This window comes from Cygnus olor, chromosome 22, assembly GCF_009769625.2.
Source record: "Cygnus olor isolate bCygOlo1 chromosome 22, bCygOlo1.pri.v2, whole genome shotgun sequence".
In the NCBI taxonomy this organism is placed as follows: Eukaryota; Metazoa; Chordata; class Aves; order Anseriformes; family Anatidae; genus Cygnus; species Cygnus olor.
The window spans coordinates 6,751,936-6,779,861 of NC_049190.1; the positions used below are offsets into that span (position 1 = coordinate 6,751,936).

The following is a 27,926-nucleotide window of genomic DNA, read 5'->3' on the forward strand; positions in this document are numbered from 1 at the left end:
CAAGCCAGCTGTGCTCACCTTACCAGAACTGGAAACATAGCTGTTTGAGCTCTCAGCCTTTTGCTCTCCTCCTCCATCAAATCTGCTGCTGCTTGGGGATTTGAAGGTGGAAGTCGGTTGTAACATATGGCAATAAAAGGCTGCTGTAGAGTTTTGTAGAAAACGTGAAAAGTCAAGAAGCCGGGTGTCCGGTGCCCTTGAACGTGCCTGAGGAGCACTTGCACGGGGCTGGCAGTTCAGTATGGGACTTGCTGCAGAAAGGTACGGGTCTGCAATAAGAGCAAGAGGCCCTGCAGTTCCCATGTTCAGGCACCTGAACCAAGCCCCGAATATCTGTCTAAAGTGGATTGTTTCTCTGCCATTGCCTTTTGAAACGGAGGGCAATTTCCAGTTAGCCCCCGGCGTCTGTCTCAGATAGAGAGTCAGGACTCTGGGCTTTTCCCCAAATTCTGCCTGCCTTGCTCTGCTGCCTGACCTTTTCCAGGGCTCAGATAGCCCTGCTTTTGAATTCTGAAGATAACAAAGGTATCCCAGATACAGGGCTTACTTTTGAGTTTGGTTGGGTGTGAGGTGCAGTGTGACAGCAGCGTTTGCCTGGCTGCCTTCTGCCTGTGCTGCGGGCAAATGAAGCATCCCGCTCATAGCCACAGCCAGCTGGAGCATCCCGGTGTTGGCCAAGCACCTCTCACGTGCCCTTCCTTCTCCCCAGGTAAATTGGGTGGCCAGGACTCCTTTGAGAGCATAGAGAGCTACGACAGCTGCGACCGCCTGACGCAGTCCTGGAGCAGCCAGTCCTCCTTCCAGAGCCTGCAGCGCGTCCCCTCCTATGACAGCTTTGACTCGGAGGACTACCCCGCCGCCCTGCCCAACCACAAGCCCAAGGGCACCTTCAAGGACTATGTTCGAGATCGGGCCGATATGAACAAGGACAAGCCTGTCATTCCTGCTGCTGCCCTCGCTGGCTACACAGGTAGGGTCACGGTCCTTGGGAGACCACCTCTCTGCTGAGCACCTCGGGTAGAACCTCTCCGTTAGCAGAGGGCAGAGCTTCCAGGGTCTTTGGGTTGCCCAATTTTGCATTGTTGTGAGTGAGGGTTTTTGGGGTGTCCCAACCACATGCATGTGTGCACACCTGAGAGCACCCCCCAAAGCTGCTTGTCCTTTGGGCGTGGGCACTCCAGCCCTCGCAGAGGGTCGAGGACACAGCTGAGCACGGGGCAATTGATGCCTTGTGTTTTCGTTTACACCTGGATGCCTCCTGGTTGAGTTTGGTAGGAGCTGGTGTCTGGTGTCTATTGTTGAGAACACAAAATACTAGAGAGCCTTTGTTTCCTCATCCGCCACTTTTATGCAACGTGCTGGCCACGTGCTTGTGGTTTCCCACCTCAGGCAGGAGTGGCTGCGTTTCAGCACTGCTGTGCGTGATGCAAAATGATCTTATCCCCTTTCAGCAGCGAGGAGGGACTGTGCTCTGCTCTTTGTGTTGGTGAGAGGCAGGGATGGGACTGTGCCAAAGCAGACCCAAATATTTTCCATTCCCTGCGCTGGGAGAGATGAGAAGGTGATAGACCACAGAAACTCTGGCTTTTTATGTGACAGCCCTCCAGCAATCTGGCCATCTCTTCTCTCAACGGAGAGAAACCTAGTGGTATAGGGCTTCATGCTAATGTTGGGATAATCCTTTCCAGCCCTTCCGTGCCGTATCTCTTCCCTGAGTTGCAGGTAGAATTTGTAGGACAGACTCCTGGCTGTTCCTCTCCCCTGTTCATACTGATCCCTCCTGCCCCAGCTGGTAGCAGCTGTGGCGCAGAGGAGCCAAGCAGTGGAAATAGTTTGTGCAGATAAAGATCATCAAAAGGTTCAGAGCAGATCCTGAGGTGCGACTGTCCCTGAAATCTCCTCCCACGCACGGCTCGTCTTAGGGCTGATATCTAGTTTTTGTTGGGGGTAAATGCAGAGGGGAGGAGAGGTGGAGAGATAATTTTAGGAGCTATGTGTAAAAAAGGAAGTGGTTTGTTGCTATAGCTTTAGTTAGAAAGAACGCTTAGCCTGGCCTGCTGAATGAGCCAGTTTCGACCAGGTCTATGCAAAATAAAAGTGTGCTCTGCCATTCCTGAATGGTTTTTGGCTGGGGGATGTGGAAGGGAGAGGCACGAGCAGTAGGAGGGGCTACGCCCCCAGACACCGTCCTCTGCCCTGCCACAGAAGTTGATGTTCATAAGAAAAGAGACCGGTGAGCACTCCATGCACTTCTTTACTCCTCTTCTCTCCCGATAACGCCTTTCACCAGGGCTGTGGAAGTGTTTTGGGTACGCGGTGCCTGGGCAGGAGCACTGGTTGCTTTTCAACAGCTGGGGAAACTGAGGCACGGGAGCACTGGCGAAGGTAGGAGCTGTGCTGCCCAAGCTGGGTGCTTCCTTCCCTGTTTGGATCCTGGAAGAGAAGCGCTGCCCCCGCGGAGAGGCGGCATTCCCACCTCCCTCTGCCAGCAAGGAGCCGAAGCTGGAGCCGGTGTTTTGCCAGGGGGTATTAGCACCCCAAAGAGTGTCCTTGGACTCTTGCCGTCAGGAAAGTCAGACCTCAGTTAAGGCAGTGCCAGAGCACACTTCCAAATGCTCTGCGCCGCGTAACTTTTTCCCTTGCCTCATTTCAAACCCTGTTTTGAGCTGGGAAGATAATCCCTCGGCCCAAGCATTTTGACATGATCAATAAGTTTTTTTCATTGCTTCACTTGAGAAACTTTAAATGGGGGAAAGGAAAATTGGAGGTTTCCAGAAACATCGGTCACTTGCAAATCCTTGGGTTGCAGCACTTCTTGCTTGCCCCGGAGGCTGCTAAGCAGTAATTCAGTGCTGAAACCGCCACTGCCTGCATTCACCGTTGGGAAATATCTTTGGATAGATGAGTTTTGCAGACGTGTGACTCCAGGGAAGTCCTCTGTCCCTTTTTAAAGCCTACTGACCTGTCAGCACCTTATATTTTCTGTGCAGAGGGAGCCCAGCGTGGGTGCAAGGCAAAGCCAGGCTGCTGTGAAAGCAGGTCACAGCGAGAGCAAGTGAGAACATGTTGCCTTACAGACCATAGGAGGACCAGGCCCTCTTGAAAGTGCTTTGCAGTAGCATATTTCTGCAAAAAAAATAACATTGAGGCTGTCCATGGAGAAGTGCTGGACCTCTCCTGGGCCAGCTGAGCAAGGACAGTGGGGACTCTCAGGCAGAACTCCTGGCTTCTTCTTTTTATTTATTTTTTTTAATTTGCTTTACTTGCTTTTTACTCAGGGGAGGAAGTGCTGTCTGGTGGCTAGAGCAGAGGAACTTGAAGTCTGGGCTCTGTGCAGCTCGGTGAGGCCGTGGAGCCTCCAAACGAGCAGAGCAGGGGGTTACCAGCCCAGCGTCACCCCAAAGTGCCTGAGACCCCTGCTTCCCATTTCTGACTCAGGCGATGCCTTGAGCACGTGTCCAGTGCTGGGCATCCCGTCGCCAGCCTGTTGGAGCACCCAGCAGACACACCACATGTGAGACACACCACCGTGTCTCAGCGTGAGCCTTTTAGGACTCGCAGAGTGCAAATGGGAGGGCGAAGCCTGGCAGACGGCGTCCTTCGTCTCCAGGGCCTCTGGGTTCACTTTAGGAACCTGACAATATCGTTCGGGTTTTGTCACCGTGCCTGTTTTGCCCGCGGCCCTGGGAGGTGGCACAGTGCTTTATCGCAGCCGTGGCAGATCGCTGATGGTATCTGCCCTAGGAGGCGCATGCTTTGGTGAGAAGGTGCATTTTGGCGGAAGCGCCATTTGCGTTTGATGTGTTCTTCACCCTGCTCGCAAGCAGCTTTTCAAAGCTGTGTTATCTGCCCCCACATCTTGACCTAATTTAACAAGTTGCCATGGTTGCTCAGATAGAGGTTGATGCAATTTTCTTATCTTTTTTTGAAGGAGAAATGTAACTGCTCCGGAGTTGGTGAACTTCAGTTTCCATAGCCGCAGGGAGGGCCATCTCTGGACACCTCGGGTTTTGGGGCAGCCTCCCTTGGGCTTGGCCAACTTGAGTCTTACAATGAGCCAGATTTTTTTTATTTTTCATTTTTGAAATGACCTAGGAAACGGAGAGAGAATGCATCCGGGGTGCATCAGGACGCATCTGCTCTGCAGGCAGATGTGCTAGGTCTCACGTTGACTTATCTGAGCAGGTTCGTGCAGCCACACAGCGTTCGGCGTGGGCGGGTGGCTCGTGCTAGGTGCACGCTGGCACACAGATCCCTCCATACCCGAGCTCAGCTGGGCTAAAGCGAACTCAGCTTTGCCTCCCTGCCACCTGCACCCTGCCCGGGGCTGTGCTGTAGCCGGATCCTGCAAGCTGCTGGCTCCAACAAGCCACCCCGATCCTTTGTGAGACCTGATGGATGAACACCAACGGGGCGTAGCAGAGCGGAGCGCTGCCCGTGGTGTGGGTCTGACCGCACCGGTCTTCGGCCTTTCTGCCCTGTGTTTATTTTTCCACTCCTCTGACCTACTTGTGCTGCTGTCCTCCCGGTGGTGCAGGTCCAGCGGAGGTTCAGACCCTGCGCCCCTGTGGCCGTCGGCAATCGCCGCCCTGGGCTGAGTTGCTTTCAGCTTTTCTTGAGCACCTGCGTGGGTTTGGAGCCGAGATGCGCGTGTCGGCTTTGCGGCGTGCAGGGCCTCAGCACCGGCTGTGCAGGCTGGGGCTTTCCGTCTCGCAGCGCTGCCGCAGCGCCCGAGCCCTGCTGCCGAGCTGCGATGTGCTGCTCCAAATAGCCGAACCAGCGGAGCACAGCGATTCCCCTCGGGTTTGGGAGGGGAAGGGAGGAAAGAGGGACGAGCAGGGTGAGGTGACTGCAAAGCAGAGCTCGATCCCTTGTTTGCAAGGCCAGTGTTGCACGTGTAACGTGGTCCTTTCTTACGGGCCTGGCTAGGGAGTTGCTGAAGCCTTTACAGACAATCCCAGCACCTAGAGAGTTAACGCCTCCTTCCCAGCTAATATCACGCAGGACCTGACTGTCTCTCTTAGCGACAGATTGATGCTATCTCCGTTATCATGCTGCCCTTAGAGAAGACAGAAAGTAGTGCTGGGAATAGCCGACCCCTCTGAGATGCTATCTCGCCCGAGCGCCCAGGAGCGTGTCCGCACAGCTAACGGTTTTGCCTGGGCCGGGTCCAGCCCCGAGCCCCGCTATCGGTGCTCATGGCACCGTGTCGATACGGCCCGAATGTGCTGGGTAAACCCGTCTGCCCTGTCCCAAGTGTCTGTGGTGCGGAGCCCGAAGCCGTGCCTTCGACAGGCCTCCGTTTCTGAGCGATGCTTATCTGTGACACAGAAGTGAAAGCACGCAGCTGCTGTTCTGCAAGAAAGTCGAGCTGATGCCAAAGAAAGTGGGTCTCTTTCAAGAGAGCTTCTTCCCTTCTTGTTGCTTACGCTGCTGGCCTGCAGCTTCCAGCCAGCGAGCTCCCCAGATGTGCTGCGCTCGTGGGCATCCAAAAATCCACCGGCAGCTGCTTTCCTGGCCCCTCTCCTGCTGTGCTCCGGAGATCCGGGTGTCCTTGGCATCCAGAGTCTGTGCAGTTGCTTTCCTAGAAACATCAGCATCCTTCCTTCCTGCGCTCCGCACTGCTGAAGAGCGTGCCTCCGTGAGCATCCTAGGTGCCTGTAGCTCTGCTTAGGGCAACCCGGAGGTGCAGCCAGCTGGCCCTGGCAGTCACAAGAAACACAACAGCCCCTCCAGCCCGGGAGATGCAGGTGATGGTGCTAGCTCGCTCATTTTGTGTCCTGTGCTGTACCTGCCCTTGTAGTAGGGGGATTTGAAGCGTGGCCAGCAGCAGCTCCTGCTGGTTTTCTGCCTCCCCCACAGCGCCTGTCCGGGCCCCGCAGCCCTTCCCGAGCTGCAGGGTGGGACGCGGGGCTGGTTCAGTGGCTCCTGCCCCACCTGCCAGACATGTGCAAATGACAGTGAAATCAGCCCCACGCACCGCTGCCCGACCGTGACGGCAGCTCAGCTCTCCCCAGTGCTGCTGCAGCCCCCTCAGCAGCTTCACGGCAGCCCGGAGGCGAGAGCAAAGCAGCAGCTGCTGCTCAGTGCCCCCTTCGGGGCATCGCACGGCAGCTCACGCCGGCAGGACCACCGGCAGGAGGGAGACGTGAAGCTCACCGAGCCCCTCGTGCTTCGCCAGGCTGATCGTGGTTCTCCTCGAGACGGAGGAGACGGCTCAGGAAAGCTGCAATAGCACGGAGTGGCCCATCTGGCTGCTCCGTAAGCACGTGGAGGGAAGGAGCTTTTCGGGTCCTTCCCCACCTCGTTCACACCTGCTGCTCGGAGATGCTTTGATTTGCACCCGGGTGTCCCCTGACCTGCACAAAACCTGCCCTGGGCAGTGGTGTGGCCGGGCTGGGCGAGGGCTGGGGCCGACACGGCGATGATAGGGCCGAGCTCTGCAGTCCCCTGCCTGGCACGGCAAGGGGGGGCTCGGGACCCCGGCACTGCATCGGCACCACGGGGGGCTTGGGCAAGGTGGGCACGAGACGGAGGCGAAGGCTGTTTTGGAGATGTTGCTGTGCCCAATCGCTGTGTTTGGTTGGAACCACAAACCGCAGAGCGCAAAGCATAGGTGTGCTGTGTTTTTTTTTTTTTTGAAGTGTTTTTTTTTTGTTTTGTTTTGTTTTCCTTCTTTCAAACAGAGGCCGTTGAGAGGGGTGGGGGTGTGAAACCGGCTCGAGAGACGGTGAGGATGATGCGTTTTGGGCCCGGGCCCTCCCGTGCATGGCGCACAGCCTGTCTGCGCCGGCGGCGGGGAAAGTGGCCCACTTTCCGGCAGGGGTGTGCTGGGCTGGGACCAGGGCCTGAGGCATCGCCTGCCCCAGACTCGCTTGCTAGAGGCACAAATGCAAAACCAGCTCAGACCTGCCCAAATTTTGTCTCGGTTGTCCCCTCCCTCTCTGGCCCAGCCCTTGGAGACACCAGCGGTTGCACTTCACTGCAGAGGCTCCTAAAATCTGTATAAAAACCAGGCGCTGCCACAAAGGGCTGCCCAACGGGGCCAACACTTCCAGCTCTCGGAGGGTTTAGGAGTCACTTCTGACATGGGCAGGCTTCTCCAGGTCCGAATTTTAGGATTCAGAGTCACAACCACATTTATTTGACACCGTGGAGGGCTCTTAGGTCCCCAGCCCGTGGTTTGGGTTAAAGGCTGGAGCTAGCAAAGCACTTCTTGCAGAAGGGCTGGCAGGATTTTGGAGATGGCGCACTTTAGTTTTAACCCCTCTCCAGAGCCAGGGGTGAGAAGGCAGAAGGGGACCTCCAGCCCTGTCCGAGGATGCCGTGGGGACCTCGGAGGGCTGGTGCAGCTCCAGCCAAGGAGGCACCGCTCAGCCCGAGCAGAGGCCGGTTGTCATCCAGCAAGAGAGGCATATTTTCCCCCTGACGTGGGAGAATTCCTGTGGTGTGACACTCCCCAGCGGGCCCTGCTGAAGGACCCTCTTCAGTGCCACCGAGGCGAGACAGGGTCCCCATTGTGGCCCTGCTGGGCGGCGAGCCCCCCGGGCGGGCGCTATTCTTAGCAGCCTCCGCGGGTGCCAGGGGTCGCGGCGGGGCGGGCGGCTTGGTCTGGGAAGTCCCTGGGTGTGCGCGGCGGGGCCGGCACCATAAAGGGTGGCTTGTGTCCCTGCACCCCACGCTTGGGGCTGCATCCAAGAAAAGGCTGCAGGAGTGTTCCAGCGGGGGGGGTTGGTTTTGGGGATGAGCAAGGCAACAAGGTCTCCTGGTGGGGTGAAGTCGCCGAGCTGTGCTGGCATGGTGGTGTTGGCACAGCTCTGCAGCAGAGGGAGCTGGACCGGGCATCTGGGTGGGGATTTCCAGCCTCAGCTGGGGATGGGAGGACGAGTGTAAGCAGAAGGGATGGAAAATGGGCGCTGCTCCCAGCTGCGGGGGGTGGAGGTTCAGGGCGCGGAGGCGAGCCCGGCAGCGTCACGCTGGGGATGCGCTGTGGGTGGGTGGATGTCTCTGTGCAAGCTAAGTGCCACGGGGAAATCCTCTCCTAGGTGGTGGGAGAAACACTTCTCTGCACCTTGCTTTGCTGCAGAGCAGGCAAAAGAAACTAACCTCCGAAGATAGCCTTCTCAGCACTAATTGCAGCTATTCTGCCCAACCAGCCCATGCACGGACCGCCCAGCACCCCTGCCCTGATCATTTTTCCTTCCTCCGCTGACGCCACCGCTCCCGTGGTCTCCCCAGCGCTGTTTTCGGGCACGCAGGCTTGGGCATGTGCTGGGGCTTGGTTCCTGCCACCTCGTGTCAGCCCCGCTGACATCTCGGCGTCGTGCCCCAGCGGCAGCACGTCTGCAGGGCCTCCGCTGCCTTCCCCTCTGGCAGGGTGTGTGTTTATAGGAGCTGAGACATGCCTGCGAGCTGTGCAGTAAACACATTCTTGACATAATTGCCTGTCCAACACAGAGGAATTTGGGGTTTTACACTAGTCCCACAGGCGGCTAGGAATAGACCTTGGGAATCCCTCTTCCAAGGCACAAGCCGCTGCATTACACCGCTTCCTTCAAAATCCCAAAATACCCGCCGGAGCAGCGCCCGGCACGGCGGCAGGAGCCTACCTCGCTCGCTGGAGAGAGGGCGAGGAATTGCTGGGTTTCCCAACACCTCCCCACGCCAGCTGGCAGCCGAGCCTCCAGCACCGCGCGTGAACCGCACCGGCCGCTTGGCTCGGGCGTAGCAGCGCCTCTCGCATCGAGTCCCCGACACCTCGAAAGCCTCCAGGGTGGCCCAGGGGATTTTTCGAAGGGATTCGCTCACCAAGAAGCTGGTGCCCAAGCAGTGGGTTTCCATCTGTTATATGTTAGGGGAGGAGCGTTCGTTTTTCTGGGCAAGAGAGAAAGCAGGGTGACAAACCTGGTTGCGCTTCGGTCTTGCTCCCTAGGACTGTTTTTGTTGACCTGGTTTTGGCACTGGCTGCTCTCCTTACATGTGGAGGGGATTGGTGTAAAGTGAGATGGGGTGAGAAATTGTCCCTGCATGAATTCACCTGCAATTCCCCCTGGAGGGCCTCAGGAGGCCGAAATACCCTCTTGCCCAATAGTTTCCCTGTACGTAGGGCTTGGTGCTGTAAGTAGGCCAAGACTTTGAGATGCGATGACATTTCGGGCCAGGCTTTTGGCTCTTCCATTTGGGACGCGAGGCGAAGGCGTGAGCTGCGTTTCCTCCCTTGCTCTGCTGCGGGCGGTGCGACGCGGCTCTGCCTCCACCCCTACCGGAGGTCTCGGAGTCAGCCTCTGGGCAAGCTGCAGCTGAGGACAGCAGGCTGGAGCTTCTCCCTGCCAAGCGTCTCCTCATTTACAGCCAGAGATGCTGAGCCCTCTGCTTTGTCCTGCCCACAGCCCGGGCTGGGGTACCAGGGATGCGATGCTGCCGGCCAGCCGGGCTTTACTTGTGCTCCGTGGCTTGGCAGAGGACCCAGCGCCCTCAAAATCTGGAGGGATTTCTTAGGGGAAGCCAGAGCTACGCCCCTTGGGGAGGGCTGGACGGGGCGCAGTGATTCCCCGATCCCTGTGCGCCTGTCCTGGAGCCGGCTCTGTCATTTCCTGCTCTCTAGCAGCCTGTCTGCTTTTTGAGTCACTTGAAACATTGTGGAAAAGGGGGAACACCCCTCTCCTCCTTCGGCGGGTTATCCTGCAGCCACAGCACTGACGTCTCCATTGTCATCCATGGAAATAGGCTGTTCTCCATCCCTTTTTCTGAGTAAATAACTTTTTTCCCTGCTTGAAGCTTGTTCTCATTGCTGTCAGCAGGCGGCTTTACCCCATCCTGCCTGCCATCCTAATCCAGCGCTATTTTTTTGGTGATAAATCATTTCCTCTAACCTCTGGCTCTGTTTATTATTATTATTATTGTCATTATTATTACTGAGATTTTCTAAGCTCCATTTAAAACATTTCAGACTCTTTCCCAGAACACATTTCCTAGAGCTAAGCGCAATATTTCGGCTGTGGCCACAGTTGAAAGTTGCTCATCAAAGAGCTTTTGGCTTGAGGGCTTCTCCTCTACCTTTGATTGGGACACAAGTGCACAGAAGAGATAAGTTTTTTTGTTTAAATCACTCCACATAAACCATTAATCCAGCCAAAACCAGGCTGTGAAGCCTCAGTCTCTCAGTGTGGTGCACCGGCTACTGCACATTAGGTGTGTTGGGCCCGGGACCCTGAGACAAATTGCTGCTGGCCAAAATTAGCATCCATGCGGAATGGGGAGACCGTGGAGTTGTAAAGAGAGGCTGAACATCAGCGGCGAGGGATGCTCTTGCCTTGCTGGGTAAGGAGAACCAGCAGCCCCGGGGAGCGTGGGGCTGAGCTCTGCCTGCCAGCACCGCCAGCCCCTGCCCATCTCCGTGTGCCGGCGCAGTCCGTGCCTGCAGCAACACGCCCTGGAAAGGGGCCAAATAATTTTCATACCTGGGTCCCCTTTATCTCCGTAAACAGCCACGGAGCAAAGAGTCAAGGTCGGGAAGCAGGAGTCTGCCGGAGTTCATTCAATGGCCAGGAGGTTTTTGGCACGTAGGAAGCGGTGGTGCTCTTGTGCCAAGACAACGACTGCTCGCTGTTTGGGTGCCAGAAAAATAATCCTATTTATGTAACTCGAAGTGAAGCATTCCAGTGCATGAATATTCAGCTCTTGCTGCAAATAGGAAGCTCTTTTACCTGCAGGATTTAACTCTCAAGTTGTCATCCCAGCCCAGATCTTGCCCTGCAGCCACTGACTTTTCTTTTCTCATTGGTAGCTTTTATTTTTTTTCCAGTGAGCACCATTTGCATGCGATTTTTTCCCCCTTGGGCTATGATAGAAGGGGCTGTGCTTTCCTGGCATTGATGTCTCATGTTTCCTTTGTCTTTCTAGGCAGCGGACCCATCCAACTGTGGCAATTCCTGCTGGAACTGCTCACTGACAAGTCCTGTCAGTCCTTCATCAGCTGGACGGGCGATGGCTGGGAGTTCAAGCTTTCCGATCCAGATGAGGTAGAGTACCCAGGAATTCAGTGCTCAGCCCAAATGCCACTGAAATATTTGCTAGGATAATTCTTCTCTCCACCCTTCATGGCTGAGTTTGGGGCAGTTGTGTTGTTCTGGTCTTATGTAGGGGAAAACAATGAATTAGAGCCCAGCTGGAAACTTGTTAAAAACTGGGCTGCAATAATATATATGTAGGAAGCAGTAATGCACACCCCCGTTTGCTGGGAAGTAGCTGTAACACTAGAGAAAGGCATGGTGACAGAACTCTTCAAATAAGATGTGCAGGTGGGACTTGGGGCTTCCCATTGATTTTGGGAAATGGATGGGCTGTTCATTCCCTTCCTTGGCTTCTGTACCATTGTAGAGGCCTCCTCACTGCTCTGCTGTTCGATGGAGGGGGGGGGTCATAAATTTTAATGCTTGTGACCTGAGTCTGTCCTGAGGAAGAGGAGAGCCCTCTCCCTTCCCTCATGGCCAGCACGGCTGCTTGCCAAAGGATGCCCAAGGAAGCCAGAAAGACCCTCCCCGTCCATCCCATGCGGTCCTTCCCCTCTTTAACTCTCCCCACCCCTCTCCCAGGTGGCCAGGAGATGGGGCAAGAGGAAAAACAAGCCCAAGATGAACTACGAGAAGCTGAGCCGTGGCCTGCGCTACTACTACGACAAGAACATCATCCACAAGACGGCCGGGAAGCGCTACGTCTACCGCTTCGTCTGCGACCTGCAGAGCCTGCTGGGCTACACGCCGGAGGAGCTCCACACCATGCTGGACGTCAAGCCGGATGCCGACGAGTGAAGGCAGCCGGCTGGGGTGGCCGATGGCCTCGTGTCATTCTGGAGAGTTGATGGGACTTTATCTTTTTTTTTTTTTTCCTTTTTTTTTTCGTTATTTTTTTTTTAAGAGCAACTCAGATCTGATGCTTTGAGGATGTTGGGAGAGAGGGTGGCGGAAGAGTCAAACTTTCCGTCAAAACCTAAAAAGTTTGGTTCGGAGAAGGATGGGCCTTTTTTTTCTGAAAGCTCCAAGACAGGCTTTTTTGGGGTGAAATTCTGAGTTTTAAGAAAGCCAGAAAAATGTAGCTCACTTTAAAAAAAAAAGAAAAAAAAATCCTCCCCGTCCCTTGCTGTTTAGAAAACCTATTAACAAACGGATCCCTTCGGTTATTGTGCTGTTGGCACAACAAACTGACAGTTCAGGAAATGACAGTATTCCTAAGGATTTGAGGATTTTAAACTTTTTCGGGGGGGAGGGAAAACAAAAGTGGGTGAAACTTCCTGCTTTGGGGAGGGGCAATATAGGAAAAAAAACAAGAACTCGTTGTTGTTCTTGTTACATCGCCTTTCTGTCGATTGTCTTCTTTTATACAAAAGGCAGAATTTTTGCTAGGAGGGATCAAGACTTTTTTTTTTTTTTTAATCTGTTAAAGTTTTATTTTATTAAATTTTGTGCCAGTATTTTTTTTAAATAGTCTTAAGCTCTAAGATGGTCTCAGTATTGCAATATTGTGTGTGTTTGTTTCTGTTATGCCAGCAGAGAGTTTTATCACAGTGAGGAAAAAAAAAAAAAAAAAGAAGTTTATGTAGACCCCACTGGAGAAGTGTAGCGCTACGACTCGTGATCTCTGAATCGTATGTGAAGGAAAATGAACTCCAAACTGGCTCCTCGGGATGCTGGCTGGGTGTGCCGCTCTTGCTTTGAGTCCCACGCGCTTTGCTCCGCCATTTGCTGATAAAGCTGGTTGAAATTTCCGACAGCGCTTTGTTGTTGTTGCTGTTAAAAATAGGTCTTTTTTTCTTACAGCTGCATTTTGTGCACAAAGCGGCTTTCCAAAACGTACCGAGATGTGCAGCGAAAATGGCTTTCACGTTTTCCAGGGAGCGTTTTCGCTCAAGGAACACTCTGGTGCTTTCGAGAACTTTTTCATTTTTGGGGGGGTCACGGGGGAGAAATTCCCATATTTTGAATGTGGTAACTGAAAAACATACAAATCGATGAGGGGAAAAAATTCGTAAAACATTGAAAAACCAAAAGGAAGTGTTTGTTCCTTCCTGTTTTGACCAGCTCTACCTTTATGGCTATATGTCTTAACCAGCCGGGCACATGCAGAAAGGAAATTGGCCTTGCAAATGGGTTCTTTACCGCCCTTTGTAAGGCTGATCCCGAAAAGCGTGTCAGGGTGTGATTAACATGAAGCATATGACTGTTGTCTCTGGGGTAAACGAGACGCCTCGTGTGCCTGCCCGCGCACAAGACCGATGCAGGATCAGTCCCGGGGGGAGCTGCTCCTCCTGTCCTCTGAGCCTTCTGCAGCTGCTTTGCCTGCAGAGCAGCAACTCCTGCTTCATCGAGCAGTCCCTGGGATGCTCTGAGCAAACCGAGGCTGATGCCAGGGCTGGGCTCGAGGTGACAGAGGACAGGGCAGTGAAAGTTAAAATACCTAGATATGACCCCACAGCCGGACCCGTGTGGATCCGGCTGCAGAATCGGGGCTTTTGCCCTGGAGAGCTGTTGGGCATTTTGATTTTAAAGACAGTATTATGCATTTGAACCAAAAGTACCTTTTTTTGTGTGTTGTTTGTCTGTCCATCTGTGTGTTTTAGGTAGCTGCGTTAACACAGAGGCACTGTGAGACAGCGGCGCGGGGGCGAGGCAGGATGGTGCAGGGGGGAAGAAGCCGGGGGCTTAGGTAAGGGAGGCTGTGGGGCATGCTCACGGGGTTGGGGCTGCACACCGTCCCGCTGAGCGTACGAAAAAGTAGTGGGGTGGATGGAAAGGAAGGAAAAGGGGACGGGAGGAAGGTGAAAGGAGCACCAAAGGAGGGATGAGACGCTGCCTGCTGGGAGGTAAAACTTAGCTGGTCTCCTTGGGCAGATGGAAGGGAGCAGCTCGGAGCTGGAGAGAGGAAAAATGTAGATAGTGGGGAGCTGCAGCGAGGCGCCAGGGCTTTACCTGGCAGGGACCAGCTCACCAAGGAGCGGGCACGGTGCAATGGCACAGAAACATGCAGCAGGCAGGGAGCACAAGGGCACCCCAACGGGGCACACCGTCTGGGTGGGGTTTTCAGCAGCCAGCAGTTTCTGTAGGCTTTCGGTTGCTGTCTTGCATGCAGCTGCCAAGTGCCCTTAGCTCTCCCTTCAAGGGCCGCTTCCAGCATGGCTTTGAAAGTCGCTCCTTCTGCCCTTAGAAGTCCTGCCTGTGGCACCACGCCGTGCCCTGGGCAGTGCCTCCTGCCGTGCTTGGCCCGTCAGGTGCTCGGCTGCAGCTGAAGTGCCTTCTTCGAGCAGAAAGCAGGGATGACATTTCACTCAGATGGAAGGAAACGGGAGTTTCCCATCGTTCTGCCAGGTGAAATCCCTCGTCCGCTCTGCTGTGCTGATTTTTTGAAGGTTTCCAAAATGAACCTGTTTCACCGACCACAAGAGTCCATGCCCAGGGATCTCGGGAAGACTGATGAAAGGTTAGAAAGGGCAGATCATGGAGAATGGCTCTGTTTTCTGGAAGTAGACCCTAGCCAGAGCTTCCTCACTGTTTCTTATGGCCGTTTGCCACCCCAGATCGCAGCCTGTGCGCGAGTGCAGCAGCAAAGGGGCAGTGTCGTCCTAGGGACATCCTTTAGCCAGGTTCACAATTCACGATTTTCCTCTACTTTTTGTTCCCATTCTAGAGACCATCCCAGAGAGGGCTGTGTGCTGTTTTTATACACTGGAAATTTGCAGATTTGTTTGTTTTTGTTCTTGTTTCTTTTTATTTTCTCCCGCTTTTTAATTGCATGCTGACTGGTGGAGAGGGATGTGTGAACCAGATGTGCTGGAACCCAAACCCTCTCTGACCTCCTCTTCTTTGAGGCCACGAAAATTTGGTTAACCCATGCACATGCTGAACCAGAAGGATGGGTTTGAGAGGGACGAGAGGTCTGCCAGGGACGGGGCTCGCTCCTGTGCTGGTTTCTCTGCGTGGGGCTGAGCTTCGCCCTCGGCAGGTACCTGTGGCACTTGGCAGTCGGTAACTGTGTCCTGGTGTGGAACCTCTCCAGTGCATTGGTGGCTTTGGGTATTTCCTGTGTCCTGCTCGTGACCTGCTGTTCCCGGTGTCTGACCCCCGCAGGGCACGTCCCCCTCTGTCCCCCTCTGTCCCCTTTGTCCCCTGGCAGAGCCTGAGCCCAGCCCTGGGGGCGCAGCTCTTGCGAGCAGCCTCCCCGGGGCTCGGGAGGCAGTACCCGGCCCTGCTGGGACCCTCCTTTCCCAATTGGCTTTTTAAGGTGCGTTTCCCAGAGAACGGGTCATTTCCAACATCAGGGGAAAGGGACCTCAATAAAAGGTGGAAAAAAAGAAAGCAGATCAAAAAGCAAGCAGATCTATCTGCTGCTTGTCCCTCTCCATTCCATCCCCATGTACGATGGCCAGAACCCGGTGAGTGTGCACGTGTAGATCCATTTATTTACACACTACGACCACCCAGCTCCAGGGGCGATCATTCAGCGTGAGATCGCTCTGGAGAAATGCCCGACAGGGCAAGAATAAAGATATTTTAAGATTTAACCTCCACACCTATTCCCAAAGCGCCACCTACTCCAAAAAACGGTCCTGGTAAGCACCAAAAAATTCAGATGCCGCAGGAAGCGTCTCCACCTCCTGCCTATTTCTCTTCTGGAGGGGTTTTCTGTGAGGCTTTGGGGCTTGGTTGCTTTTTCGTCATAAATGTCGCAAATTTTGGATTCCTTGGCGTGCTCTGCTCTCTGGTAGGGTCTATATAACATCCGTGAGCTGTTGTCTACATTCCAAAGAGGTTTAAATAAATGATAAATCTATGTATACGTATATGTTATAATGGAATATCTCCAGGAATTAACTGCCTCAGTTAAAAAAAAAAAAAAGTTTTTTTTTGTTCTGTTTTGTTTTTACACATGGGATTTTTTTTAAGCTGATAAACATAGAAGAAGAAAAAAAGAGATTGTTATATTGTGCTGTTCGACTATTTTCCAACTTGTATTTTCATATAATTTATATTTTTTAAAAGTGGAAAAAAATTTTAAAAGCAAGATTAAAAAAAAAAAAAGGAAAAAGCAGGTGCTTTTTAAAAAAACTGAGCTGAGGTAGCTTAGAGATGTAGCGATGTGTGTGTGTGTCCGTGTGTTGTGTTGTTTTTTTTTTTTTTTTTTTAAAGGATACAAAAAAAGTCCCTCCTACATTGAATACTTAAAGAAGGAGGGGATTGGTTTTGTTTTAATTGCTGATGCTGGCACATCATTTTGCTGGAGAGTTTTTTATATACTGTAGCCTTATTTCATATCGTATTTTAAACCATGTGAAATTAAAAGAAGAATAATTCATAACGCTCGGTCTCCGTGTGCTTATTGAGCCTTTGTTCTCACGCTGGGTGCTGCCTCTGCCTTTCCCATGCAGGTGACAGTGGGGACAAGGCAGACCCAGACATAGCAGGAGGTTTTCCGGCCCCTCCTGCTGCAGCAGGGGGATGTGCAGGTTGTCCTCTCCAGCTCCTCGGAGACTGTCACTGCTCAGCACTGCTGGCCGTGGGGCAAATCTGGCAGTTCAGTACGTCCTTGCATCCTGAACCACCACGCAATCTGTAAAAAAATACATTTTTTTCATGCCTTATGTATTTTCCCAGTGAGATTTATGGTGGTTCAGGTATCGCCTTGTCCTCAAGCCAGGAGCAAATCTGTGCCGCGGCATGGGGCCGAGCGGAGCCCACTGGCGTGGAGGCCTGGAAGTGCTCGTTCACGGGGTCAGGGTCTTGCAGAGGTCCTTGCAGCCCAGGACACGATGCTTATTCATAGGGCTGGGGAGCTTGTGACGGGGAATTCCTCGTGGACAACGTCACTGACGCTCGTTCGCCTGAATCATTGCTGAATGCGGTCACTAATGCACGAATCAGACTTGTTGAATACCGAGAAGAGTGGACAAGTCACCAGTGTGCGTTGCATCAGGATGCAACAGATGAATCCAGGATAAGGAATATTTGTAACAACATTTACGGCAACGCCCAGCTTGCAGGCGTGCGGGAAGCAAGAAGTCCCGGGGAGGGAATGAAGGCTGAGATGTGGATGGGCAAGAACCACCCTGCTCCTTGCAGCAGCAGCATGGCCCCAGGCTGCTCCAAAAACTTGGATAACCCCTGGATTTAATTATAGCAGAGCCTGGATGTGAGGCCGCTCTGATAGGTGAGACCCCAGCACGGGGACGCACCCAAGGCAGGTGACCCCCTGATTGCTCCATCCATGGTGGGGGCAGTGAAAAGCAAAAGGGGTGAGGGTGCCCCAGCTCTCTGAGGGCGTTTTGCCCCCTTTGCAGACGGGTGTAGAAGGGGAGTGCCTGCGAAGCTCTGCGGGACGAGAGGGTGCTGCTGGTCTGCGATGCAGAGGGAAGGATGGGATTATAGGAATCGAAAAAGAATGGGAAGCTGAGCCCGCGGACACCCAGCCACCCCCTCAGAGCCACCTTGTCCCCCCCACGGCATGCAGAGCCCGGAGACAATTGCTTTAATGCTTGCACTAAAAATACACACGGGTGGCCTGCTGGGGGAAGCCCCCGTGCACCTGCGGCGCTCGCTATGGAAATCACAGCGAGCGGTTAACGTCCACGGCTCCCCCAGAGGAAGCACGGGGGGTGGTGAATGAAGCAAATGCTCTCCCCTCTTCTGGTGCTCTGCATCAGCATGGGGTGCTGCAAGACCTGCTCGGAAGGCTTGGGAGGGGGAAGCAGGGTTTGGGAAGCGGCTCACGCTGCAGGCGAAGCATCACCGCCAAAAGCCGTCCGGGCTCATTGCTCGTGGCAGCGACGCGCCCAGCTGGCTGCAAGCCAGGAGTTAATAAAAGAGCGCCCACATTCAGCTTTGTTTCCTCAGGAGGAGAAAGCAGCCTGCGTGGAGAATGGCACCTTTACGAGGATTTTGCACGGCTTATTGGCCCCCGGTGCCCAGACGTACGTGGCTGGAGCAGCATGCAGGTTTTCTTTTCCAGGTGACAGCATGGGGACATGCACAGCCAGCAGCGTGACCCTGGGGAGCCTTTTTTGCACTCTCAAAGGTGAACACAAAGCACCAAGAACGGCTGCTTTAAATAGAGGCCAGGGGCAAAGCGGCCTTTTTCAGGTTGGTGTCTTGAAATGAGACATCTAAACTGGCGCTTGAGGGAAATAAGAGAGATTGAAACAGGAACCGAAATTACTGAAGACTAAACTAAGGGAAGGGCTCTCTAGAAATCTCTGAGATAGAAAAAGAGAGGTCTAAGGAGGCTCTTAAAGGGGAGAAATGGGAATATAGAGAATGGCATGGAGAGGGATGGAGAGGGAGGGGTGCGAGGACTGGGCTGGATGTCATGGGGGAGCCTGCTAGGACAGGCACACCTTCGCTGCACCACGTTTGCTCAGCTGAACCCTGTGGCAATGAACTTTGCTCCATCCCTTGGGCCATGCACATGTATGCACACACTTGCATGTGAATGCACACGCCTGCACACCCCTCTGCACATGCTGTGCATGGCCAGGTGCTCGCTGGGGACGGCAAGGGCCTTCCACCAGAGTATCTGGGGATGTAGGGCTGGTGCGAGGCACTGGGGCCTCACTCGCACCCCCGGGGCTCGCCGTGCCCGGGCGCTGCTGCAGGTGGTGCTGGGGGTGCCAGGGCCACCTCTCGGCGTCAGCACTTTCCGCCCCTTGCACTGTTTGCTTTCCGCGGCCGGCTCCCTCCCGCTGTGCCGAGGCCTCTGAACGCCGTCCAACAGCAACTTTCCGGCTCCTCCAGCGGCCTTTCCCCCACGCTGCCATTCCCTGGCCCCGCTTGAAAGCCAGCCCCACAATGCGCTATTGTGCCAGGCTGCCTGGGGGGGAGGCAGCAGCCGGGGCCAAAACCCGGCTGCTGGGGGGGGCCGCACGCCCACCAGCACCCAGATGCCTTGCTGGGGTCCTGGGGCTTGTGAATGGTCCCTGAAATGCTGCATCCTGGGCTGGGGATGCTCCCTGAGATGCTGCATCGCCCTCTTGCCTGCAGCATCCTTTTGGGGACTGGGCCAGGAGCTGGGTGCTCGCGGCCCGGGTGTGCTCGTGGACACGCTGACGTGGGCTTATTTCTTCCTTGAGGCAGCACTGTCCTCGCACGGGTGATGCTGCGATGCCCTAATCCACCCCTGAATCACCCTCAGTGGGCACCCAGAACCCCCCCAGCCCTGTGCTGTTCCTCAGCTGCCTCCCTGCCTTCTCTCCTTCCCGTCCCCTTCCCCTCACCTCTCCTGTCCCCTCAGACCCCCCAAACCCCCCCCAACCCCCCCGTCCCCACTGGGCTGCCTGCTCAGGGCACAGCCTGGGGCAGCCCCCCCGGCCCCCTCCCTCACATCGCCTGCCGCTGCAGCTCCGGCACCATGGAAAAGGCGTCGTCGCAGGAATGGTGCCATGTATTTTCAGCTTCTATTCATGACATTTACCAGCTGGAAACCGCGAGGCGAAGCCAGCGCCATGCAAGCTGCCGGCTCAGCGCAGACCACCAGCGTGCCCACCGCAGACCACCGGCGAGCCCGCGGCCATGAGCCCAAAACCAAACAGCCCCGGGGGCGGCGGGGAGCTGGGTGCAGGGGGAGCAGCAGGGAGAGAGAAGTGCTCTGCAAACCCCATCGGTTCCCCGCAGACACAGAGGTGCAGAGGAGCGGGTTTCTCTGGGGGGACACACCGTGATTACGGGGGTAGGCGTGCCAAGAAAATATATAAGCCCCCACAATGAGCAATGTTTTTTTTTTTTCTTCTTCCTCTTTTCTTTGAGGTTTTTATGTTTTTCCCCATCTCAGCTGCTCCTGCAGAAACTTTTGTGCCAGTGATGGCAGCACGCGCCCTGCTCAAGCCGGGAGAGCTTTTCCTAAGTGAGCTCCAGGAGCCAGGCAGGGGATTTGGCAGCAGCAAGGGGGTTGCTGCTGGTCTGAAAGGGCAGGAGGGGCTGGCTGCTCTCCTGAGGCATCAGCATAGGGCTAATAGCATGGATTTAGCATGGATTTGGAGGCAGCAGCTGTGTCTTGCAGGGTTGTCACCAAGTTTGGCCTCTTCCACTTCCGTGCCTCAGTTTCCCCAGCTGCAACCCCATTTCCCCTGCCTGGTTTAAAAGCACCACACAAGCACTGCTCCCTGTTTGGGAGCCGGCTGGGTGCTGCTGCTCCTGCCAGCCCCGAGACTCCCACTTCATTTCACCAAAGCCTTTCCTCAGTTACCCATTGCATCCCACAAGAACAAAGCAGGTGCTGCCAAGGCACCGGTGCCCACAGCCTCTGGCACCTCAGCGATGTGCAAAAAGCAAACCCATCCCCGCAGAGCATCGCTCCATCCCACTTTGACCCATCTGCTATGGGGGGCTCGGACACACTCAAAATTTTATCAGTGGCTGTACCTCACCAGGAGCAAAGGCAGATGGAGGCCCTGTGGCCCCCTGCCAAGGTGGCCCTTCCTCGCCCAGGCGTTTTGCATCCCTTGGAGCGAGCACCACGAGCATCTGTTTCCAATCCGCCTGCCAGCCCGCGCGCCGCCCCCAGCCCCCCCAGAGCCCCTCTCCCCCGCGCCCCCCGTCTGGGCCAGCGGAAGGCCCTTGTCGGAGCAGAGCTCCCCGTAAATCACCGGCAGAGCTGCCGGGCTCTCTATCACCGCAAGCTCATTTTTCATCGTGAATGCAAAAGAAAAAAGCGAGTGGAGGGCAGCATGGGAAGGGAATGAAATGGCAAAGCTCAGCCCCAACTCCATGTCACCTTTCCCCTTTCCCTCTCCTTCTGAAACCCTGGTCCAGGAGGCTGGGGTGGGCAATATGGGTGTTATTTATTTATTTATTTATTTAATTATTTGTTGCTTTTCCCCCTTTTGGGGTCAAGGTGTTGCTTGCGTGAGATCCGACGCGGCCTCGTTCATGTCAGATCCAATCCCCACCGACAAAAATCGTCACTGAGCTCTTCGTGCCAGCTGAGGGGAGAGGAGAAGGACAAGGGGATGCAACATAAACCCAGAAAGGGAAGCGAGTGGCCTCACACTCACTGGGCTGCCATGGCTATTAATTTGGGGGAAGGTCTCAAATCCTGGGATTTTTTTTTCCTGTCCTTGGGTGGAGAGGGGGAAAGAGCCCTTTGCTGGTGAAGAACAGTTGGGCTGTTTGGGGCAAAAAGTGAATTATTTTTTTTTGCCCCTAGATGTAAACCCTACAGCCCACTACAGTCTGGAAGCCTCTGCCACTGCTGGCCTAGCCAGAGGCAGCGCCGAGCTCTTGGCTGGGGCAGAACCCTTGTCCGTTCAACTTGTTCCGATAAAACCATGGAAGGGGTTGGGTGGGAAGGACCTCAAAGCCCACCTGGTGCCACCCCCTGCCATGGGCAGGGACCCCTCCCACCAGGCCAGGCTGCCCAAATCCCATCCATGGCCTTGGGCACGGCCGGGGATGGGGCACCCACAGCTCCTCTGGGTGCCTTGGTCAGGGCCTTGCCGCCCTCTGAGTGAAGAATTTCCCCTGATGTCCAACCCAAATCCACCCCCTCTTAGTTTGAAGCCATTACCCTGCGACTCGCAGCAGAGACACAGGTGCTGGCACGGCTCTGCCCCGACGCTCCCACCGGCTCTGCCCTGGCTGCTCCCCATTGGCCCCGCTGCAGGTGCCTGCCCTGTGCCGGGGTCCCACGGCGAAGCTGGCAGAGCCTCGGGGGCTCTCCAGGGGCAGTTCTGCCAGGAGAGTATCGATCTTTTTACGACAGAAATATTTACCCCAGAAATGGCTGGGTAAATCATCGAAGCGTTGGGAAGGGACAGCAGATCTGCAGTGATTTTTGCTTTTCCTTTTTTCTTTCTAAAGAGCTCTCGAGTTGCTTATCAGAGCAAGCTGCCACCAAACCAAGACCCTTTCCAGGTTTCCAGACGATTTATTGTGATCCTGGGCCAGCACACGCTGGTTGCTGCTGCGTGTCACCCCGGTGCCAGGCTCCGAACCAAGCACATCCTTTGGGCGTTACAAGTGTCACCCGCCTCTGGCTTTGCATGGTATAGACGTAAGGGAGAGCCAACGCTCTCATTTTGAGTCCAGATCACAACACTGACATCAAGAAGTATTTTTTTTTTTAATATACCTACCTATACATGGATGTGTTTCTGGGTCAGCGTGGGTTTCTGTTACCACTGTCATGCAAGGGTATGAAAGCAATTTGCAAGTCTTAAGGCACCTTGTGATGTCCACAAGCACTTCCTACACCGATAACCACATGTTATTTCTTCCTAATTCTGGCTTTTCAATAGAAGTGGCATATTTTGACCTATGTAAACATTTTCCCCAAAATATTGGCATTACTGCTAAAGGGTGGTTTTCAAATAGCTACAAAATAGGCTGCAAATTTATGAAAAATTTGGGCTGAAACTCCAGCTTCATTAAATGTTGCTTTTATGTAAATGTTGCCCCGTGCATATGTCAGTAGCAGACAGAATTTGTCTTAAATGGTAAAGCTTTATCATATTGGTAAACTCCAGGGAAAAATACCCATAGCATGGCATGAACTTGTCTGGAGACTGAATTAAACCCCCAGACAAGGCAATATGGCTGGTCAAGGGATTGACCCCTATTTCAGGAGAATCCTAAACCTGAAAATTGAGCAAATGGGTTAAAGCCCAGCAGATACGTCTCAGAGTTTCTAGAAATTCAGAGTTTTGGAGTTCTGCAGATGAGTTATCCAGTTCTGCAAGATTTTGCTTGTGGCTTTGCCATACGGTGTTTTGCTCTGTGCTGCCGTGGGGTTTGCTGTGTTTTGGTGGACAGGTGAGATCTGTCCTCAGTTCTGGCGTCCTTGTGTCCAACGGCCATCCAGGCTTGCTGCTCTGCCATGCGTGAGCCTGGTGTTGTGGTGAGAAATTGGGAATATTAGCGAGGAGCAGCCCCGCACATCCCCGCGCTGCCTGGCCACGGCACAACAGCTTTTGGGCTCCCGCAGCACTGCTATTTGCAGCTGGAGCAGGGGAGCGGGGAAAATTGGCCATGATTCAGGGCTGTGCAAGGAAAAGGATTGGAATGAGGTGGCAGGAGCTCCATCCAGCTCCTCAGGGGCAGAGAGGGGCTCATCCAGCGCCCAGGCTCCCTCCCTCCATGGGGATGAGACATTTGGCAGAGGAGAGATGATGGATGCAGCAGCAAAGCTGCATGGCGAGGGCATTGCAAGTGGAAGCAAGGAGCACATGTGTACCAGTGAGGTCCATCAGTCACTGGAGGGGCTTGTTGGGGGTTTTCATGGCTTGAACAGAGCCTGTGTGGCTTTTAGTTTGCTTTTCTATCCCTCTAGTTCAACCAAATGAGGTCATGCATCATAGCAGCGGGCATAGCAGCATGTGTAGCAGTTCCTTGTGGTGGCATCGCCAGGCTGTAAAGGCAGAGGTGCTGACAATAAAAAAAGAAACAAAACAAAACAGAACAAAACAAAACAAAACAGGGCTTTTCTCACGAGTTTTGTGAGCTTTTTTTTGCAGCTGAATCTTATTCTGGGCTGGAAACTTATCTCAGTGCCAATGGGAAGCCCATTCCTTGCAAACACCAATATTGCAGTGTTGCAGCAGTAACAAGAGGTGATTTTGCACTTTTTCTTTCCTCACTGCCCTGGATTGCACAAACCCAGCACCAAGCTGGTCCCAGTCCCCAAAACCTCTCAGCCCAAACCTCAAATGGCGGTGGCAGCCAGACATGCACGGAAAAGCCGGAGTGATGAGGTCGTCATTGCCTGTTGGTGGTGAATCATCAGCAACAAGACCGGTGAGGCCATGCCAACTGCTCGCTCACCCACCAGCAAAGGAAAAAAACCCAAGGAGAGCCCAAAAAGTTAACAAAAAGCCATTTGCATGCCTTCTCCAGAGGCCAGATGAGAAGAGTCACCCGGTGGACACAGCATGCTGGCAGGGACCGCGATGCAATTTCCATAGGAGCATTCCTGGCTGCAGCCTGGGGATCTGTGCAGTCCTTCTCCGTTAAAATTAGCAACAAGGAATGTGCAATCCCTACCGGGATTGCTTATGGAAATGATAAACAGAAACAGAACAAATAAAGTTTTATGGCTGGATTTAGAAATCTCAGCAGCTGGAGCATTCGATTCCCCCACCGTGAGCATTGGGCTTGTAGGAGAGAGGAAAAAAATCGAGTGCAGGCTGCTTCCAGAAGTTGCACATTTTAGCTAAATTAGTTTAATAAACAATTTGGTTTATGATTCAAGCTCGCTTAACCACACAAGCAAAACTGATACAAATCAGTCGTAAGCTGGTATGCGTGCACCGGATGGGTTTGCACGAATCTGCAAGCCGGTGCTCACCCCTTCTGTGCATGCATGGACACAGCCTGCCAGCAGATAAGATAAGATAAGATGAGATCGGGAAAGTGGGTAGAAGCAGGATTTGAAGGATTTAGGCACAAATATTGCCTTGACAATGACCAAAAGGAGGTGGTGCAGGAGGAGGAGCAGCAGAGGGTGGGTGATGGTCCTCCAGCCCTGCGCTGCGTGAGGACTCGGATCCTTTTTGCTGAGCGCAGCCCTCCTTTACCCTGCTGGTCTTTCAGACTTGTTGACGATTTTCTCAAACAGTCATTTTAAGACATCTTCGTTTTGGGTTGCTGTAACTACAGAAATAAACACAGGAGTTTCTGGTAGTGGATAAATGACTTGTGGTTTTTGACCAACCAACTTCCGTGCACCCGACTTCCAGAAGAGGATGGCTTTTGGGAGAGCGCTGCCGATGTCTTCTGGGAAAGGCAAGGCTGTTATAGCCATTCAAAGTGGGGTCCTAAAACTGAGGAGGTGCTGATGAAGCTATGCAGAGGGCTCTAAGCTTAGTGATATGCATGAAGATGCAACCCCAAAACATGCTGGTGACTTTCCATGTGTAATTCTTACGAACCATGAAGTTGGTCTGCAAGGGTTGGTTTGTTTGGAAAACACCTAGTAGATGTGGTTTGCATCCTAGTAGGTATAAGAAGTGCTGACAGGTCTTTAGGTCTTGCCTTCCCTGTTTTCACCCCAAATTCTGAGACTCATTGCAGTACCCAGACTCAGATTTCCATTTGCTTTTCTTGTCATGCTCAGGTGGCACAGAGGTCCAAACCATGCATGTCCCCATTTCTGCTGGACAAACCCACTCTGTGAGGTTCATCTCACCCAACTGCAGCCACCATAGTGTCTCACATGGTCCCTGACTTGTCCTCGAAGCCCCAACACAGGGCCTAGATGGATGCTATGAGTGAAGTTGGAGGCTTGGGGTCTCTAGCCCTGTATCTCCAGGTGGAGGGTGATGTTCTCCAGTAGATGAGATCCACCAGCAGCTGTGGTTTTGGGAGCATCCCTTGGAAAACCATCCAGGAAGGAGGCCAACAGATTTCCTTTGGGAAAAGCAAAGCCCATTGCAGAAAAGCCAGTGGTAAGTGCATGAAAGTCCAGTAGAGGAACTTGGAGCTGTGAAGATCTCAGCCCGTTAGCAGGGCTGCCTAACCCAAACCAGATTTCTGTAGGAAATAACTCTAGGACATTTCCACCACAAACTATGCACTGCTGCTGCTTGGATAAGTCCGTACACCATCATCCCAGTCTATTTTTTCCCCATCTTCCCTTCCAAGCATTGTTCCAAGCCTGAAGACGCTGCTGCAGCCAGCTGGGTGCCCTGGGAAATAACTTTCCCACCACTTTCTCTCTCCCCATGAAGGACACGGGGAAGCAGACAAGAGGTCTCGCCGAAGTCAGCGGGAAGTGCTTGCTTGTGTGTGCGTGTGTTATTATTTAGGAGCACGGCTGGCAGGAGGCAGTGCTGGCACTTTGTCCCTAAAAGAAGCGGGATCGAGTTGGTTGCTCAGACCTGCAGGAGTGCGTGGGGCAGGCCGGAAAGCGAGAATCCTGGCTTGAAAATCAGGGTGGAGAAGACAATATCCAACTGCTTTCCAGGGACGGAGGGTGATGAGGACCATGACCTCAGGCAGAGGGAAGCAGTTCAGTGCATGTGCGCTCTCTTCTCCCGCACAGGATGCTCGGAGGCACGGGACACCCTGCAGCCCACTGCTCTGCCAACTCCTTGGTCTTTGCGACTGCTGAATGAAAGAAAAACCTGAAAGGAGCAGTATCTGCATTCCTGAAAAAGGCAACAATCACTCAAGAAAAATTTCTAGGTGAAGTATAGGATTTGTGTTAAATTAGTAGGTTTTTTTTTTTTTTTTTTTTTTTTTTTTTATGTCTGCTTTCCATAGAAATTATAGGATTGACATTACAAAAGAGTGGAAGGAATCAACACAGACTTACACAGAAATACTCACTGTGTGGGAGTAAACTGGGTAGAGTTTGACTTTTAGCTGAAAAATAACAATTTTCTGGGGGTGGAGAGGAACCAAATTAAAATCAAAACATGTTTTGACCAGCTCTCCAAAAAATTCCGGCATCTTTCTTTCCCAAGGACTTCCCAGTATCAGAGGCCATACCCTCAGCAGCTCTCGCCGAATGGCAGAGGGGCTCTCTCATCCACCCTTCCCACATTTTGTAGCCCTTTCTGCTTGCAAAAAGCAAGCTTGGGCCTTGCTTTGAGAATAGCAAACCTGCAACAAGATGACTTTGAAAGCTCAGAAAAAGCTGACCGCAAGTGGGTACAAAGAGCTGTGTCTTCTGAGATGGAGCTGATAAAACAATGCAGATAAGATTGAAGTGAGAGAGAAGTTGTCCATCACTGGTAGGCAGAGGGAAAAGCAGGTCAGTTAAGTGTTAGCTGTGAAAGTCAGATATAATTTGGTCACTGGTGTTTCCCCTGTGCCCATAAGCAATGCTGTGCTGATGTCCTGGGCAGCAGAAATCTCTGAGTCCAAAGATGGTCCAGCTCCGAAGGAAGGAAGGTGCTTTCAGAAAGAACAGGGGATGGAAACGGAGAGGGAAAATGTTAAGGAAAAATCAGTTGCTGGGATTTCTGAAGTGTTTGCGACCCAGTGCAATTGCTGGGAGAGGTCGACACCAATGGCTGGATTATGTTGGTGGATCTGTGGCTTTAGGGGCAACTGAGAGGGAAGGACACCTCTGTCTGTCTTTCTGGAGGAGGTGGCCCAACAAATGCTGAGGTCTTGCTGGTGCACAGCAGTGCTGCTGATGCACCCCACATAACTCGCGCACCACTGTGGCCAGCTTGCTTTTCTCTCGTGGGCAGGGAGGTTTGCTTCGAGCCCCGGAGATGGGGAACCCCCTGGGATTTCCCTCACAGGTCCACGTTGGCTGGTGGGAGAGCAGCAGAAATTAAATCTGCGAGCAGCTATCAGCCCCTTGATGGCAGCTGCCTTGGCCAGAAGTCCGGGGAAGGATTTATAATGTCAAGAGCAAGAGCGCTGGGCCCATGGGTGCCTTTGGGTGAGGGGAAACCAGGGCTGGTGCAGGGGTTCCCAACCCCACAAGCGGTGTGCGTGGGCTGGGTGGGGCTGCTTCCATCCCACGGCCCTGGAGATCTGCCCAGCTTTCCCCATTTCTCCTAAAATCCCCTCATCAGCTAGGATATGGGAGCAGTCAGCTCCGGTCTTTGTAATTTGAATACAGAAACACAAGATTTTAAGGACTAAAGAAAGATTGAACATAATGATCCTTTCGGTAGGGAAGTGTGCAAGCAGGGGTTAAGTTAGCTGCAGGGTGCTGGGGCCAGGGCATGAGGAGAGGAAGGCCTCTGCCCTAAGGTATTGCTGCTGGACAGGGAGGTTTTACCAGAGCTGGGACCCAAACTCTCTGAGCCCCTGACCGGCGCGAAGTCCTGGGAGTCTAAACATGTTCCCTGGCATTAATCACTGGTAATGGAAACCAGAGCTGGCTCTCGTCCCCGCTGAGTCAATGCAACCCTTGCAAACGCGTTGGGAAATACACATGCAGGCTGAGAACGGGGCATGAAAGAAATTCCAGGCAGGGCTTTTTTTTTTTTT

The 27,926-nt window shown here is 53.5% G+C and overlaps 1 protein-coding gene and 1 long non-coding RNA gene across 7 annotated transcripts in view; both read left to right on the plus strand.

The window, feature by feature from the left end:
* ETS1 (ETS proto-oncogene 1, transcription factor) overlaps positions 1–16,347 on the plus strand; it is a 77,415-nt gene extending 61,068 nt beyond the window's left edge. For all 5 annotated transcript variants that reach the window (XM_040534178.1, XM_040534179.1, XM_040534180.1 and 2 more), the window contains 3 exons: positions 710–970; positions 10,903–11,021; positions 11,595–16,347. In XM_040534178.1, coding sequence (XP_040390112.1) covers positions 710–970; positions 10,903–11,021; positions 11,595–11,810 — 596 coding nt within the window. In that variant the 3' untranslated portion in view covers positions 11,811–16,347. The remainder of the gene's footprint in view (positions 1–709; positions 971–10,902; positions 11,022–11,594) is intronic.
* Positions 16,348–16,628: 281 nt separating this feature from the next.
* On the plus strand, positions 16,629–22,878 carry LOC121058534. 2 transcript variants are annotated; one of them, XR_005814226.1, is made up of 3 exons: positions 16,629–17,196; positions 17,880–18,125; positions 21,837–22,878. It is a non-coding gene; the product is annotated as an uncharacterized LOC121058534 (long non-coding RNA). The 2 variants fall into 2 exon arrangements; XR_005814225.1 differs by lacking the exon at positions 21,837–22,878 and adding an exon at positions 19,456–19,742.
* Positions 22,879–27,926: the final 5,048 nt, after the last annotated feature.